Source organism: Prionailurus viverrinus, chromosome D1, assembly GCF_022837055.1.
Source record: "Prionailurus viverrinus isolate Anna chromosome D1, UM_Priviv_1.0, whole genome shotgun sequence".
In the NCBI taxonomy this organism is placed as follows: domain Eukaryota; kingdom Metazoa; phylum Chordata; class Mammalia; order Carnivora; family Felidae; genus Prionailurus; species Prionailurus viverrinus.
In genome coordinates this window covers 67,063,842-67,081,808 of record NC_062570.1, presented here as the reverse complement: position 1 = coordinate 67,081,808, position 17,967 = coordinate 67,063,842, and the positions used below count along the sequence as shown (strand labels likewise).

At 39.5% G+C, this 17,967-nt stretch overlaps 1 protein-coding gene across 3 annotated transcripts in view; it reads left to right on the top strand.

Annotated features, from left to right (window-relative positions):
* Positions 1-860: 860 nt before the first annotated feature.
* The window catches only part of SBF2 (SET binding factor 2), a 501,522-nt gene continuing 484,415 nt past the window's right edge, over positions 861-17,967 (top strand). For all 3 annotated transcript variants that reach the window (XM_047877111.1, XM_047877108.1, XM_047877112.1), the window contains exon 1: positions 861-1,072. In XM_047877111.1, coding sequence (XP_047733067.1) covers positions 1,018-1,072 — 55 coding nt within the window. In that variant the 5' untranslated portion in view covers positions 861-1,017. The remainder of the gene's footprint in view (positions 1,073-17,967) is intronic.

Below are 17,967 nucleotides of genomic sequence, written 5' to 3'. Positions count from 1 at the left end.
TTTCACCAGCCAAATTTGAAATGATCAATACTAGCAGCCAAAAAGAAAGTGACCTAGAGAATCTCTAGTGAGACCCACTAATTCTTTGTATTGCGTGCTTGAGTGGGTATGTTGGAAGCCACCACCTGCTCCTGCTGCAAGAGCCCTGGACCGCCGCAAGGGCAGAAAACCTAGGCGGGAGGGGCTCCCTTGGGAGAGACAAAGCCTCCTCCCTCACACTCTATTGGACCCGGCCAGTTCAGGAGGATCCCGGGGATGCCGCGTTCTTTGGTGGAATCCAGCCACCCCCACCGGGCACTCAGGGGGAAGCCCAGGCCAACCGCCCCCAGTCCACCCAGCACTGAAGCACGAGGCGCCTCAAGATTGCGCAAAAGCCTCTCCCTCCCCCGCCTGCTCGGTGGCATGTTCCTAAAATTCCCATCTGCACAACATAAACAGGAAACGTGCAGCAAAAGCCCTGGCAGTGCAAATTCCATGCTGCAGTCGAGGGCGGGAGAATCTCGTCTTTGGTAGGGGAGTAGTGGGGGGAGGGGAAGAGCCAAACTTTTCAGGAGACCCCTCAACGATCCTTGTCTCTTCTTCCCAGATCCAGAAAGAAAGAATAGAGAAGGCGGAAGGAAAGGACTCCCCGCTTAGGACAAAAAGGGGAGGGGGCGGGGGGGGTGGGCCACGAAAGGGCAACTAGGCTTCCAAGTGAACCACCAGGAGCGGCTGCGGTGGCGGGAATACGTCCAGCAGCCCACTCTACTAAGCCAGCAGTCCGAGCGACCCGGGGAGCTGCGGGGTGGGCTCACCCTTGGCCACGGGTCCGGGAGTCTGCGCGGGTGGGGGCGGGGGAGGAGCAGGCGCTCGGCTTAGCGCAGGCGCACAGCGCGCCTTGGTTGTCAAACATGGCTGAAGTGCCGCCGCTGCTGCTACTGCTGCTGCAGGGAAAATGCTGAGCCCTCCCGGGCCCGGTGGGCGGCGGCGGCAAGGGCGGCGACGGGCACCTGCTTCCCGGGCGCTGCGGCGGCGGCCATGGCCCGGCTGGCCGACTACTTCATCGTAGTAGGCTACGACCACGAGAAGCCAGGTAAGGGTGTGGGGCGGGCGCCGCCCCCGGGCCTCCCCGCCCCCGTCCCCCCCCCCCCCCCCCGGCTGCTGTCCAGTGGGCTCTGCGGGGCTGGGCGTCGCAGCAGGGAGGCGGGGAGGGCCGGGCCGGCCGCGGCGGAGCGGGAGGTCGGTGTCCGGCCTTCGTGGCTGGGCTGAGCCTCACGGTGGGCGTGAGGGACCGGCACGAGGGGAGGGGGAGGGGAGAAGAAGGGGAAGAGGCCGCGTCCGCGGGGGCCCAGGGAGGCCTAGCTGGGGGCGAGTCCGGGTGTTGCGACCCTCGCTCCGAAGGAGGCCGGGTACCAGGGGCAGCGCCCTGGTGCCCGCGGGATTGGGCCAGGATCTCAGGGCTAGGAGGGCAGAAGCCAACTGTGTTAAGTTCCTCGGGGATAAACTTCTGCCCTGCATCCTGAGTGAGTAACGAGTGACGCAGGGGGCTGTCCTCTCCAAAAGGAAATGCTGAGAGAGTCCAGTGCTACCTCACCCCTTCCTTGTCGGAGGCCTGTCTAGTCACCGCCCCAGTGAACCCATGGTACTGGGGAAGGGGGTCCTTGCAGTTTTAAACGTTTCTAGGAAATGCTCCCTGTTCTTTCAGGACAAGATATGATAGTCATTTCAGAGTGTCTGAGCACTATCTTTTAAGTAAGGACAGTCATCCAACCGCTGAAGGTCTTAATGTTAATGTGTGACTAAAAAACCTTTTTTTGGATTAAAAAAGTCTTTTTGAGTATAATTGACACACAGTGTTTAATGCATGTTCTAATCTTCTAATTCATCGCAAAATTTTCTTCATAAGGAACAGTTTGGCAAATGCATTGAATTTTAATTTCATCATTGGACTTCTGCAACTTAAGAAAATTCAGGGTTCATGCACATTTATTTTTGTATTTGCATTTCTTTGTATTCTGTAGCTAAGCATAATGTAATAAATTGAACTAGGAAGCACATGTATTTCAGGTTAATTCCAGTTGAACATTTGCAAGGAATTTTATATAGCAGCTGGTAGTCCCTACATCTTTCAGAGGAGATGCTGAGATTGTGTTTTGCTGATGGTTACAGTCATCTGTAGCGTCAGAATGTCATTGTGCTACCCATTCTCTGTCAACTCCTCCTTTCACTATTACTCTTCTAATTTCCTTCAGTGGGAAATTTTTATTTAAAAACTTTTTTTTTTTTTTTTTTTTTTAATGTTTACTCGTATTTGAGAGAGAGAAAGAGCGTGAGCAGGGGCGGGGCAGAGAGAGAGGGAGACACAGAATCCAAAGCAGGCTCCCGGCTCTGAGCTTTCAACTCAGACCCCAATGCAGGGTTCAAACTCACAAGCCTCAAGAGCGTGACCTGAGCAGAAGTTGTCGCTTAACCGACTGAGCCACCCAGGTGCCCCAGTGGGAAACTTACATTTTTTAATCTGTCACTACTCATGACCTAATGGAGGTCAATTGTTAAGAGAAGAGGTTGGGCTGTATTTAAAGTATCTTCTGGCTCCAACATTTTCTTATTTCCTAGTAATTTTGCATTCTGCCGTCTCTTACCAACAATATGGAGAATCACAGTTTATTTATTTTTTTTAATATTTATTTTTGAGAGAGAGCACGCAAGTCGGTAGGGACAAAGAGAGGGGGACAGAGGATCCGAAGCAGGCTCCACACTAACAGCAGAGAGCCCAATGTGGGACTCAAAGTTACAAACCCTGAGATCATGACCTGAGCCAAAGTGGGTCGCTTCTCCGGCTGAGCCACCCAGGCACCCCAAAATCACAGTTTATTTTTAACATTATTTCATTTTTAGCAACATTGTTTTTTCTCACTTAAGAAAATTGAAACAATCACAAACTTGCAGAAACTTGCAAATAAGGTAGAACTTTTTTCCCTGAACCATTTGAGAGGAAGCTGCTGACCTGATGCCGTCATTCCATAATGCTTTAGTGTGCATGTTTTTACAAAAAAGGATATTCTCCTTTAATCACAATACAATTATCAAAATCAGGAAATTTCTGTTGATATAGTACTCCATCTAGTTTTAAGCGTTGTTGATAGTGCTATTAATCTTTCTACTGGCAAAAGGATCCCATTCAGAATTATATGTTGCTTTTATTAGTCACGTCTCTTTATTCTTCGGTCTGGAACAATTCCTTCATCTTCTCTTGCTTTTCATAACCTTGACACTTATGAAGATTATAGGGCAGTTATTTTGTAGAATGCCCCTCAGTTTGGGGTTATCTGTTCTCCAGTGATTAGATACATACAGGTTATGTACTTTGTGTAGAAATATCACAAAAAGTGATGCTCATTGCAGCCTATCAGGTGGTACACAATTTCAGTTTATCCCATTATTGATGATTTTCACTTTGATTACTTGATATAAGCAATCCCTGCCAGGCTTCTTCGTTATAAAGTTAATATGTAATTGTTAATTAATAGTTTTGTGAGGAGTACTTTGAAGCTCTGTAAATATCTTTTTCCTCATCAAGCTTTTCTTTTTAAATGTTTATTTATTTTTGAGAGACAGAGAGAGAGAGCCGGGGAGGGGCAGAGAGAGGGGGAGACACAGAATCCGAAGCAGGCTGCAGGCTCTGAGCTGTTAGCACAGAGCCCCACATGGGGCTTAAACTGCAAGATCATGACCTGAGCTGAAGTCAGATGTCAGACTCTTAAACTGACTGAGCTACCCAGGAACCCCTGTATGATTTTTTTTTTTTTTTTAGTGGATTATATTCTGTTACTATTTATTTTGATGTTTAGGTTGTTTCTTATTTGGCCAATGAGAGCCCATTCAACCTGGCTTCTGTGTCTTTATGACATATCCCCATCATTCTTTGAGCATGTCTTTACTTTTTGGCATGAGAAAGTTTATCCTATACTATATCTGCCTTAGTCCTGCAGTTGGCCATTTCTCTAGGGTCCCTGAATCCTTTTAGTGGAGAATGATTTTTTTTTTTTTAAGTTTGTTTATTTTTGAGGGAGAGAGAGAGTGGGGGAGGGGCAGAGAGAGAGAGAGGAAAAGAAAGAATCCCAAGCAAGCTCCACACTGTCAGTGCAGAGCTGGATGCCAGGCTCGATCTTATGACTATGAGACCATGACCTGAGCCTAAGAGTCAGACACTCAACCGACTGAGCAACCCAGGCTCCCTAAGAATGATGCTTTGAATTGTTTTCAATGTTTATTTATTTTTGAGAGAGAGAGAGAGAGAGAGAGAGAAACAGACAGACAGACAAAGCATGAGTTGGGAAGGGTCAGAGAGAGAGGGAGACACAGAATCCGAAGCAGGCTTCAGGCTCCAGGCTCTGAGCTGTCAGTGCAGAGCCTGACGTGGGGCTTGAACTCACAAACTGTGAGATCATGACCTGAGCAGAAGTTGGATGCTTAACTGACTGAGCCACCCAGGGGCCCCTGAGAATGACATTTTGAAGCTAAGATTTCAGTGCTAGTATTTTTATTGCTGTTCGGTTGTTAGTGCTCTCAGACCCTCTTAATGGATGAAGTTGGGGAATACATAGATGTATGTACACAAACACATTTACATATATTTTTATTTGTCTGTATATAGTGAAAATGATGAGTTTACACTAATACCTCCAATTTCAGTACGACACTCCAGGGTCCATTCTAGTTTTTTTTTTTTTTCTTTTTCATATTTGTAATACTCTTCTTTGATAGTGAGAAATCTCGTTTCCATTATCCTTAATATATTTATTCAATCCTCCTGTATTTGACCAGTCTTTCATATTTGCTACCTCCTCCTCCTCTCTTGATGCCTTTCTTTCTCTGCTGATTCTTCCTTCTATCCTTCCCACTCCACTACCCTTCTCAGGATCTAACAGCCTATACCAGGATATCCTGATAAAGGGACACCTTCCTCAACCTACTCTGACTCCTCATATCAGCTTCCCCATTGTTTGTGGATATATTTCTCACCCCACTTAGGCGCTGATACCCCACACTGGGCTACTTTCATGTGAATACATCCTCTTCGCTCTGTTCACCCTAGTGTCCCATGCCAGGTTGCCCTTCTGCATTGACACCCTTCTTCCAGGACTTGAGCTGAGAACATTTTTGAACGACCCTTCCCACATGGACTCCTTACTTGGTTCACTTGGGCTCTGACAACCCGCACCCCACCCAGGGCTGTCATGACTACTCACTATCCCACAGCAGAGAAAAGGAAGATTATTTTTTATTTTTTGTTTTTTTTTTAAGTAAACTCTCTGCCACATGTGGGGCTCGAACTCACAACCTCGAGGTCAAGAGTCTCATGCTCTATAGGCTGAACCAGCCAGGCACCCTAGGGAAGATTATTTTTTTTAATTAACAGAATCCAGAAGCTTTTATAAACTATAGAATTTGGATAGTAAAATGTATGACTTTATTATAATTTCTTTACTTGGGATAATTTTTCTTTAGTCATGTTTATCAAAGTGTAATTTACATATAATATCACTTTTCTAAAAATTTTTTTTTTTTTCAACGTTTATTTATTTTTGGGACAGAGAGAGACAGAGCATGAACGGGGGAGGGGCAGAGAGAGAGGGAGACACAGAATCGGAAACAGGCTCCAGGCTCTGAGCCATCAGCCCAGAGCCTGACGCGGGGCTCGAACTCACAGACCGCGAGATCGTGACCCGGCTGAAGTCGGACGCTTAACCGACTGCGCCACCCAGGTGCCCCGACACTTTTCTAACTGAACAGTTTAAAGAGTTTTGACAGGTGTATACATAAAGGTAGCCACTGCCACAATCACGGTATAGATATAGAACATTTCTGTCCCTACAGAAAATTCTCTCTGCCCCTGTGCTGTCAGTTCCCTCCCTAGCCTCTGGCAGTCATTGATTTGTTTTCTGTCCTTTTTTGTCTTTTCTTAGAATAACATCTAAATGGAATTATATAGTGTTTAAAAAAATTTTTTTTAATGTTTATTTTTGAGAGAGAGAGAGCGCGCGCTATCACGAGTGGGGAAGGGGCAGAGAGAGAGGGAGACACAGAATCTGAAGCAGGCTCCAGGCTCTGAGCCCATTGTGGGGCTTGAACTTGTTGAACCCTGAGATCATGACCTGAGCCGAAGTTGGGTGTTTAACTTACTGAGCCACCCAGGAGCCCCTGGAATTATATAGTGTTTTTAATGTCTGACTTTTTTTCACTTAAAAACATGTTTGAGATTTATCCGTTTTGTATTTATTGTCAGTTGCTCCTTTTTATTGCTGAATATGATAGAATTTATTCATTCACCATTTAGCGGACATTTGAGTTTCCAGTTTTTGGCCATTATGAACAAAGTTATTCTGAATGTTTGCATACAGATCTTTGAGTGTTCATATGGTTTCATTTCTTTTGGATAAATACATGGGAGAAGAATTGCTGGGTCATATAGTAAGTGTCTGTTTAACTTTGTGTGAAACTGCCAAACTATTTTCCAAATTGGCTGTGCCATTTTGCATTCTTTCCAGAAATGTATAAAAGTTCCAGCTGATCTTTTTATTTTATTTATTTTTACTTTCTAAAATTGAAACTTTTTTTAGCGATTCTAGTGGATATGTAATCATATTTCATTGTGGTTTCAATTTGCATTTTCCTGGTGACTAATGATGTTAATCACCTTTTCATGTGCTTACTGTATTTGAATATTTTTTTGTAAACTTTCAGATCAAATTTTGGTTCTTTTCTATTGAATTGCTTGGCTTATTTTAAAGGTTTTTTGTCTGTTTGTTTTTCACTTTCCAATACAAGTCCTTATCAGGTGTTTTGTAAATAGTTTCTTTCAATCTGTGGTTTGCCTTTTCATTTTTTTACAGTGTCTTTTGAAGAGCAGATGTTTTAGTTTGGGATCACTTTGAAGACATTTGAACACTCTTATGTCTTGAGTGGTCTCCTTTGAATAGTCCTTTTTATGTGAAGCCCTCTGTTGAAACTTATTGGAAGAAAATCCACTAAATCTGTGTACTTGTTTGAATTGTAAGTGAAGGGGCGCCTGGGTGGCGCAGTCGGTTAAGCGTCCGACTTCAGCCAGGTCATGATCTTGTGGTCCGTGAGTTCGAGCCCCGCGTCGGGCTCTGGGCTGATGGCTCGGAGCCTGGAGGCTGTTTCTGATTCTGTGTCTCCCTCTCTCTCTGCCCCTCCCCCATTCATGCTCTGTCTCTCTCTGTCCCAAAAATAAATAAAAAACGTTGAAAAAAAAATTGAATTGTAAGTGAAGAACAAACCTAGTTCATTCTGTAAATCTTTATTATGAAGTTTTCTTTGGGAATTACTATGATTTTATTACCTGTCTCTAAAAGCTAATCAGATTATGATAATATGATACTGAAATATTGTATACTTAATACCACAGTTTTCCTTCATTTAATCAGTGCCCTCTATATATGTTCCTAAAGTTACTTTTCATTTAGTAACACTTTTTTTTAGTAATACTTCTTAGTTAAATTTTTTCATATATCTGCATTAAAATTGGGTTGAAAGACAACCTTGTCTTTTGAAAAATTGCTTTTACAAACTGTTAGAAATAATTAATGCAATTTGAATTGTATCCAAAACAATGGTAGCAGACACATAGTAGATGTTTGGTAATGATGTACTGAATGAACACACAATTGCTGAAAATATGGAAAATACAAAAAGCTATAAAGAAAGAGTGTGGTTATAAAAGAGTAACAGGAAGGGAGTGCTTGGGTGGCACAGTTGGGTAAGTATCTGATTCTTGATTTTGGCTCAGGGCATGATCTCACAGTTGTGACATTCCAGCCCTGCATCAGGTTCCGAGTTGAGCATTGAGTCTGCTTAAGATTTTATCTCTCTGCCCCCCTGCCCCTCTCTCTCCCCCACCCACATGCTCTCTCTCAAAATAATAAAACATAAATCAATTTTTAAAAGGGTAACAGGAGGAATTTTTATGTTGGTAGAACTATTTTGTTTCTTGGGGTTTTTTTCTTTCCTTTTTTTTTTTTTTAATTTAAATTATAGTTAGCATACAGTGCAATATTAGTTTTAGGAGTAGAATTCCATGGTTTTTATCACTTATATATAGTACCCAATGCTCATCACAAGTGCCCTCCTTAGTACCCATCATTCATCTAGCCCATCTCCTACCACCTCCCTCCATCAACCTATGGTTTGTTCTCTGTCATTGAGAGCCTCTTATGGTTTGTTTCCCTTTCTTTTCCCTACCCCATATGTTCATCTGTTTTGTTTCTTATATTCCACATATGAGTGAAGTCATACAGTGTTTGTCTTTCTCTGAATGACTTATTTCACTTAACATAATACATTCTAGCTCCATCCACGTCACTGTAAGTGGCAAGATTTCATTCTTCTTGGTGGCTGAGTAATGTTCCATTATACATATGTATATGTATATATATGTACATATACATCACATCTTTATCCATTCATCAATTGATGGACATTTGGGCTCTCTTCATAGTTTGGCTATTGTTCATGCAATAGAACTATTTTGTATCTTGACTAGGTGGTGGATACATGAACCTACATATATGATAAATCATATGAAAGTGAAACACACACACACACCAATGTGAATAAATATAGTAAAACTGGGGACTCTGAATAAGAAATTGGATTGTATTAGTGTCAGTTTGCTGGTGTTGATATTGTACTATAATTTTATAGGGTGTTACCATTGGGAGAAACTGGGTAAGGAGAAATGGGGTTTCTGTGTTATTTATTATTACAACTATCTCAAAATTAAAAAAAATAATTCAAAAAAGTTATAAAATAAAGCTATTTTATTTAATAAAATAAAGTTATAAAATAAAGTAGATAAAAAGATACTCCTAGTATTCTTTTTCCTTAATGTTGATGACATAAGGAAAGATTATTCTATAAAATTCCAGGAAAACATCTTCAGTAGATGTTATTATTATATCTTATGGGTATATCAATTTGACTTCATCATTTCACTTTATTATTGGATATTTAATATGTTTCCAGTTTTGTGCTCTTATAATATACTGTCATGCTAAGGAGAATATAACTTGAAAACCACTGATTTTTATGACAGATTGATTTTGATAATTTGAAATTAAGACTTTATTTTCTTGACTTTGCATATGACTCTGGCACAATATTTAGGAAATTAGGAAATATGTTTCTAACAGGTGAGCTTATTTAACCAAAACTGTTTATTTTTCTTATTGTTTCTTCTACTTTACCGAAATTTGTCCAAGAAAAATTGATAATGACCACATGGGTTAAATCCCTTAATGACTTTTTTTGTTGTTTACTTTTCTTTTTAAGTTAATTTTTTTTTTTTTTAAGTAGTCTTCATACCCAACATGGAACTTGAACTCATGACCCTGAGATTAAGAGTTGCTTGCTATACTGACTGAACCAGCTGGGCACTCCTCTTTTTGTTTACTTTTGCTGTCCATTAATACATTTAGAATTTAACCGATTTATCTAGATACATTTAACCTGGAGTCAAGTATCATCATTATTTGAGGTTCTCATATTCTTTCATATCAACTGACCTAAGTATATTAGCAAAAGATTTGAAATACTTCTTAGGTGTTTCATCAGTTTTATTTAGGCAGTATAAGTGAGATAAGCTAAGAGGTAAACTTATGCACAATACCTGTCCATATAGGTTGAGACACTTTAAAAACTGATTATTGGTTATTATGGAACCATTGTAATTCATAGTCAGCCTGGGTTCCTTCCCCCATTCCCCATTCTTCTTTCTTCCATCCTTTCTTTCTTTTCTTTCACAAGCTGGGGAGAGGGGAAAGAGAGCATTCCATGCTCAGTGCAGGGCCTGATCCCACGACCCTGGGATCATGACCTGAGCCAAAATCAAGAGACAAGTTATGTAAGATGAATAAGCATTGCCATGGGGATAAGAGGGTAAAGGAGATTATAGCCAGGGAGAAAAAAATGTAAATATGTGACTGTCTTGTTCCAGGAGTGGAGAAAAGTATAGTGTAGATGGGAATTGACGTGAGCTTTGCTGGAGTGGGTTCAGATAAGATTATGAAAAGTTCTGTATAGGCTATGGAATTTAGCCTTGACTCTGTAGACAGTGGGGTCTGTTGAAAAATGGGGGTCTTGAAAAACAAGAAACAACATAGAAATATGACTCAAATGGCAATGGACTAGAGGAAGAAAGACCAGTGTGAGAAAACTCAGGAACTTTTACAGGGAATGGAAAGGAAGGTATGGAGTCCAGAGAAATTTGAAAGCTCAAATTAGTGAAATTTAGTAGTGAAATGGATGTGAGGGGTAAAGGAGAAAGAGTAGTTGAGGGTAACAAAGTCTCTAGCTAGTTAATTGGGCAGGTAATGATGCTATGAATGCAAATAGGGAATTCAGGAGAAGAAATAAATTTGGATGCAGGAAAGAAATGCTGAGCTTAGTTTTGGATATGTTAAATTAAAGGTGCTTGCCTATAATCAAGGTAGAGATGTCATTTAGGTGTTGTTAGATATATGGATCAGGATGTAAGAAGATAATTGAAAATTAGAGATTTAATTTGGCAATTACCAATAACCAACTGATTGTCAGATATAACAAAAAAAAATGAGGTTGTTGAGGAAATGTGTATAGGGTGAAAAAATAAGTAGCCTAAGAAATGAACCCAGAGAAAATTCAATATTTAAGAAGGAGATGGAGCAGTAATAATTAGGAGTGGTCAGAGGTATTGCAAGAGAACCAAGATTGTGTGATATCATGGAAACCTTGGGTGTAGAGAATTTTGAGGAGGAGGAAATGATGAATAAATATCAAAAGCTCTGAAGATGTAATGTATAATGAGGACTATCGGTAGTGTCTTAGTCCATTTGAGCTGCTGTAACAACTGTAACACTCATTGACTGAGTGGCTTAAACCACAAACATTTATTTCTCACAGTTCTGGAGGCTGTGAATTCCAAAATCAAAGCCCAAGCTGATTCAGGGTCTTCCTGTGAGGCCTGGCTTCCTGGTTCATGGGTAGTGGTCTTCTCATCATGTCTTTGCATGGTGGAAGGGACAAGATAAGTCTCTGGAGCTCTTTTATAAGGGCACTCATCTCATTCATGAGGACAGAGCCCTCGTGGCCTAGTCACCTCCAAATATCGTCACTTTGGCTCCACCTTCAAATGCTATCACATTGGGAGTTAGGTCTCAACATATGAGTTTTGGGGTGACACAAATAGTCTTACTATAGGCTCATGGACTTGATAATAAGGACAAATAGGCTCATGGACTTGGTAATATGGATAGTGACTTTAGAACATTAGAGTTGTTGGAGGGCCAAAGCCAATTTGATAAATGCGCGTCCTAAGTCATGTGCTGTATAAGCCTCACCGAATCCAATTTATTTTCTCTTTAGAGCTCATGATGGTGTGAACTTCCCATAGCTGTGGGAAGTGAAAGAGGAGTCAGAAGTGATGTAAAATTCCAAACATGAAACTCTGGGATACTTGTGATATCATGACTTAAATAGGTGGTTGAAAATATTTTTCTGTTAAAATTTGTCTTTGTGAACTTGGAAGATGGTGAGTTTTACTTCATAGCCATCCAAATCGAGACTTCAGAAAAGGGGACAAGTAGAGGCTGGACACAGAGACTTGACAGTCATTAGGATAGAGCTATGGCCATGTAGATAAGGACTTAAACCCTAGAAAGAACCTGGGTCCTAATGATTTATAGTGAGATTGTCATAACTGCCCTCTGAATTTTTATTTTTTACATGAAAGATTATAACCTCATATGGTTAAACCATTATAAATTAGAGTTTTCTGTGCCGGAAATCAAGAGTCATGAAAAGTGAGTCATAGAAAGTGAGGGAATATTTCTCAGTGTCAGGTATGGCAGAATGATCAGTGACACGTGGAGTTAATCAAGATCTTTCAATTTCATAAAATGTTTGAGTTATAAGTTAACTGTACAGATTGTTTAATTCAGTCCACTTTGTGGATATGAAACTGATGCACTGGGGTGCCTGGGTGGCTCAGTCTGTTAAGCATCCAACTCTTGATCTCAGTTCAGGTCTAGATATTGGGGTTGTAAGTTTAAGCCCCGTGTTGGGTTCCATGTTGGGTTTCATGCTGGATGTGGAGTCTACTTTCTTCTTTTCAGAAAGAAACTGATGCACCTGGTTGCACCACCCGTCCACCTCCTCTTGTGAATGGTTACACCACTGTTGGGTGGCAAATACTGGGCTAGAAGTTACCTAAGCCTGTACTCCTGTATACCATGTTCTGATTTGAGAATTTATTCAAGGATAGTCTTACCCCAGAATTGTTACAGCTGGAATCTTGTGTTGTAAACCAAATTGCAAAACTTAAAGCAGGAGAAAGGATAGTAAGTTGAAACAGCAGATTAAGATGACTTTGTTTGAGTCATCTGATTTTGAGAGGTAAGAATATCTGGTTGGAGGGCTGCCTGGATGGTTCAGTCAGAGGAGCATATCAATATCTCTTGATATTGGTGTTGTGAGTTTGAGCCCCACATTGGGTGTAGAGATTACTTTAAAAAAAAAAAGAGTATCTGGTTGGAAAACTTTGAACACTTTATCTTAAGGATAAAGGCTTTATTATTGTTACTGTTTTTAAGGATGTCATTTTTTTTTTATCTGAGTTGTCTGGTTGATTGGTGCTTAGTTAGATATGTTTGAATTAAATTGCAGAAATAGGTCCAATGAGAGTTTAAAAAAATGTATAGGACAGATTTGAACGTAAATGAAGGCAGAACAATGAGTGGAAATGGATGGAGTTAGAGCAATTGATGCTGGAGAGGGTGGATAAGTATGGGAAGAAAGTTCCTTAGGACTTGGGGTCTCAAACACATTCTGTGTACAGAATACAAGTGTATCAGTGGGTTCTGACTCCTCCCTTCTAAAGAGTGTGTATTTTGGAAAATAAAATTGCCATTTGATTAGTCTTGGAGATATTTTATAATGGTGTACGTAAAAACATGTCACTGATCACCTGTGGGGATTTTGTGGGAGGTGACAAGTAACATAGGCATTTGATAGAACCAGAAATATACAGGTAAACTTAGCATTAGTGGATAGGGAAATACAGTTTTGGGTATTGGGAAAAGATAGTGGTAAAGTGTGTTGAGAAAGGTTTCAGGGTAAGCTTTTAAATTTTAGATACAACTATCAAAATAATGAATTCCTAAGAAACCTAACCTCTCAAAATAATTTTTTGAGCAGCAATTTTATTTCCCAGTTGTAGGTTAATTTATGTTATATATTATGTGCCTGACATGATGATCATCTTCATTAAAAACTGTTATAAAAATGAAGACACTGGGGCGCCTGGGTGGCGCAGTCGGTTAAGCGTCCGACTTCAGCCAGGTCACGATCTCGCGGTCCGGGAGTTCGAGCCCCGCGTCGGGCTCTGGGCTGATGGCTCGGAGCCTGGAGGCTGTTTCCGATTCTGTGTCTCCCTCTCTCTCTGCCCCTCCCCCGTTCATGCTGTCTCTCTCTGTCCCAGAAATAAATAAATGTTGAAAAAAAAAATTAAAAAAAAAAAAATGAAGACACTGACTAAATCACTGTGTTGGTAGTAGACTAGAGTTTATTTATTTTAAATATTTATTTATTTTGAGAGAGAGAGAGTGGGAACTGGGGAGGGCAGAGAGAGAAGGAGAGAGAGAATCCCAAGTAGGCTCCTTGCTGTCAGTGCAGAGCCCAGTGTGGAGCTCGATGCCACGAACTGTGAGATCATGACCTGAACTGAAATCAAGAATCGGATGCTTAACTGACTGAACCACCCAGGTGCCCCTAGTATTTCTTAATTTTAAAACATTGCTGTTGTCAAAACTGAGATCATTAGGTATTAACAAGATTTAATGCCCAGTTAATTATTGATGAACTTGAGTAATGACTTGGGTTATGAAATTATTTACAAAGTAAAGGCTGTTCATTTAAAATTCTCATTTCTGTAATCTACCTTTTAAAGGAAAAGATGACTTATAGTTTCATAATTATTTCACTTTTTCTTATACTTATGTCTTCATTTTAGAATTTTTCATTAGAGCTTTTATTTATTTTTATTTTTTAGTTATATCTGTGTTTCATTGTTTACTGAAAAAAATGAATGAAAGTTTTGCCTATGGAAATATTTCATACAACTGCTTAAGTTTAAATGAATTTGAGACAGGCTAGATTTAAAACAAAATTTATGTACAGTTTTACAGATATCGATTATTCTAGAGTATAGGAACAAAAATATTAAGAAAAGAAAAAAAAAGCTTGTATTTTAAGGGGACCTTCACATTATTATAGGAAAATACCAGAGAAATAATCTTTACTTTTCAAGATGTTTTAACAATACTACAGTGTATTGTATGATAGCTACAGTTTAGCTCTCCAGCACTTATGAGCTCTCCAGCACTGCCATAACACATCTTGCAAATTTGGTGGCTTATAAAAACACTTATTTTCTCACAGTTCTGGAGACTGTAAGTCTGAAATCAAGGTGCTGGGAGGGCACTGCTCCCTCTGAATACTCTAAGGAAGTATCCTTCCTTCTTTTAGTTTCTGGTGGCTCTAGGCTTCCTTGGTTTGTGACAGCAATCACTCTGATCTCTGCCTCATTTTTACGTGGCTTTCTTTTGTGTCTCTGTCCAAATCTCCTCCTTTCTCTTATGAAGACAATAATCATTGGATTTAGGGGACACCCTAAATCTAGGATGATTTCATCTTGAGATCCTTAACTAATTACGTCAACAAAGACCCTATTTCCAAATAAGGTCACATTCTGGAGTTCTGGTGGAATTTTGGGGGTGACACTATTCAACTTACTATAAACATAGAGGCTCATGAAGTTTTTATAATGCTTGCTGTTTGTACGTATTAGGAAATTTATCTGGACAGAATAGTACAAAATATAAGACTTAATTAAAAAATAATTTTGTAATTTGTAATAGGTTGTACTTTCAAAAGGCAAATATATTTAAAAAAAAAACCATTCTCATAACGTTACAAGTTAAAACAACACTCAGTGTAAATATTTGGGTGAATAATATACTATGGAAAAGTCAGAATTCCTTGGAATACACACACACACACACACACACACACACACACATACACACACACACAGTTTTGCACATAGTTTTTAAAAAGGTTTAGATCTATGTGTGTTCTTTTTTAAAAGTTTTTTAAAAGTTTTTTTATTTTGAGAGAGACAACGTGAGTGGGGGAGGGGGAGAGAGAGAGAATCCCGAGCAGGCTCCACACTGCTAGCGCAAATCCCAATGCAGGGCTTGAATTGATGAAGCTGTGAGATCATGACCTGAGCTGAAACCAAGAGTCAGATGCTTAACTGACTGAGCCACCCAGGTGCTCCTAGATCTATGTATGTTCTTTGTTGTAAATTTTACTTGTGCTGGGGTGTCTGGCGGGCTCAGTTGGTAGAGCATGTGACTCTTGATCTCAGGGTACTTAGTTCAAGCCTCACGGTGGGCATGGAGGCTACTTTAAATATATATATATTTTTTTTTATTTTTATTTTTTTACTTGTGCCACCGGTTCTCTCCGTATTGTTGTGTTGGGAAAGCCAATCGATATTTTCTTTAGATGTGTCACACAGCTTACATTTATTTAGGCATTTTCTTTATAGGAGAGACTATCAGATTGGATCTTCAGTTCATTTAAAAATACTGAGCATTTTCATGTATATTACGGACTCTTGATAGAAATACAGTGAGTTACCCTGTGGGGGTCTATCAAAGTTAAATAATTTGCTCACTTTCATACTGATTTTAAATTGAATTAAGTGGGATTAAATGGTACTCAGATGATTTTCTAACTTTAAATCAAAACTTTTCTTAATAAATACATTGTAGGGACTGGGGAGTGGAGAAGATTGAGGGAGAGGAATAGGGAGGGTTTTTTAGGTTAGGGGACAGTAGTAGTAGCAGATGTACTGAAGTGATAAACAATGAGTAGATTCTCAATTTGGCTGAAATATTAGGACTGGAAGAGAACTGATAAGTTATAATATTGGGACTTGAACAGAGAACTTGTAAGTAATAAATGAAGATTATATTAGAGTAGTTAGGACTTTTTCCCCCCAACTGTTTTCATAGGCTAGTTACTTTTCATTGCATTTTTTTCTCATCCTTCTGTACTTTATCTCTTGAGTTGAAATTCTTGATACTTTGGAAAACAAAATTTAAAAACCTGTTACATAAGAATGTTCAAAAGTATTTCTGTAGGAGAACTTGCTTTCATAAGAAGCAGAGTAATTGCCTTTGATTTTAAACTGGTGGTCTGCTCTCCTTTCTTTACAATCTGTGCATCTTGTTTTACTCCTCTTGACTTTTCCTACTTGGGAGATCTAGTTTCTGACTGATCTTTTTCTGCTTGGCTCTTAAATTCTTTTTTTGTCCAGATGATTAGAAATTCTGCTCATCTATTTTTCTACCCAGTTTTGACTTATACTGTCATGGTTCTAGTATATCAGCACCTTCCTGCTTTCACTTACCTGTCTATTGCTAAAATTGCTTTATATTTTATTTATTGTAGTAATACATTCTTGTTATAAACATTTCAAACATTACAGAGGTTGCTGAATCTTGGCTGTAGTACCCATCTCATCAGATCTTGTCACAGTTAGATTCTAGGTACTGTTACAGAAATTTTTAGTTCTTTTTTATTTACTATTATTTTTTTAATTTAAGTATAGTTAAAATACAGTGTTATGTTAGTTTCAGTTGTACAATATAATGATTCAACAATTCTCTACATTAGTGCTCATCACGATAAGTATACTCTTAATCCTTTTTGTCTAGTTCACCAGTCTGGCCCCCTCACCTCCCTCTGGCAACCACCACTTTGTTAACCTGCATTTAAGAGTCCATTCTTTGTGTCTTTTTTTCCTTTGTTCATTTGTTTTATATCTTAAATTCTATATATGAGTGAAATCATATGGTATTCATCTTTCTCTGAGTAACTTTCTTAGCATTATATTCTCTAATTCCATCTATATTTTTGCAAATGACAGATCTCATTCTTTTTTATGGCTAAGTAATATTCCATTATATATATATATATATATATATATATATATATACACACACACATAAACATTTATATATATATGTATGTGTATATATATATATTTTTTTAATAGAACCCCAGTCTTCCAATGTTGGCAATGGAAGGAAAGCCACCACATGGGACAGGTTGACTTGACCTCAGAGCTCCCCACCTCTTCTGTTTCTCTAGTGTTTTTATAGAATGCTACTTTTTTCTTAACATTCTGGCCTAAATAACTCTCTCCCCACCCAGTCATTTCCCTTTTATTTGTTGAGATACAGCTGAAATAAGACTCTTTTTTTTTTTTTTAAGATTTTATTTTATTTTATTTTATTATTTTTTTTTTTTTTTAATTTTTTTTTCAACGTTTATTTATTTTTGGGACAGAGAGAGACAGAGCATGAACGGGGGAGGGGCAGAGAGAGAGGGAGACAAAGAATCGGAAACAGGCTCCAGGCTCCGAGCCATCAGCCCAGAGCCCGACGCGGGGCTCGAACTCACGGACCGCGAGATCGTGACCTGGCTGAAGTCGGACGCTTAACCAACTGCGCCACCCAGGCGCCCCTTTTTTTTTTTTTTTTTTTTTTTTTTTTTTTTAATTTTTTTTTCAACGTTTTAAGATTTTATTTTTTTTAAGGAGGTGTGACTGGCTGGCTCAGTCGGTAAAATGTGCCACTCTAGTGGCACTCTTATGGCCACTCTGGTGGCACACTCTACCGAGTGAGCCAACCAGACAACCCTGAAATAAGACTTTTCTAAAGGCTGAAAACAAAACAAGGATAATGAAGCTAGAGAGTAACTTTCAAGTCAGTCATCTGGTTTGTGAGGTATAGTTTAGGCCTGTTTGATCTGTGGTCTCTGAAAGAGATACTGTCCCAGTTAGCTTATGGCCTCCTG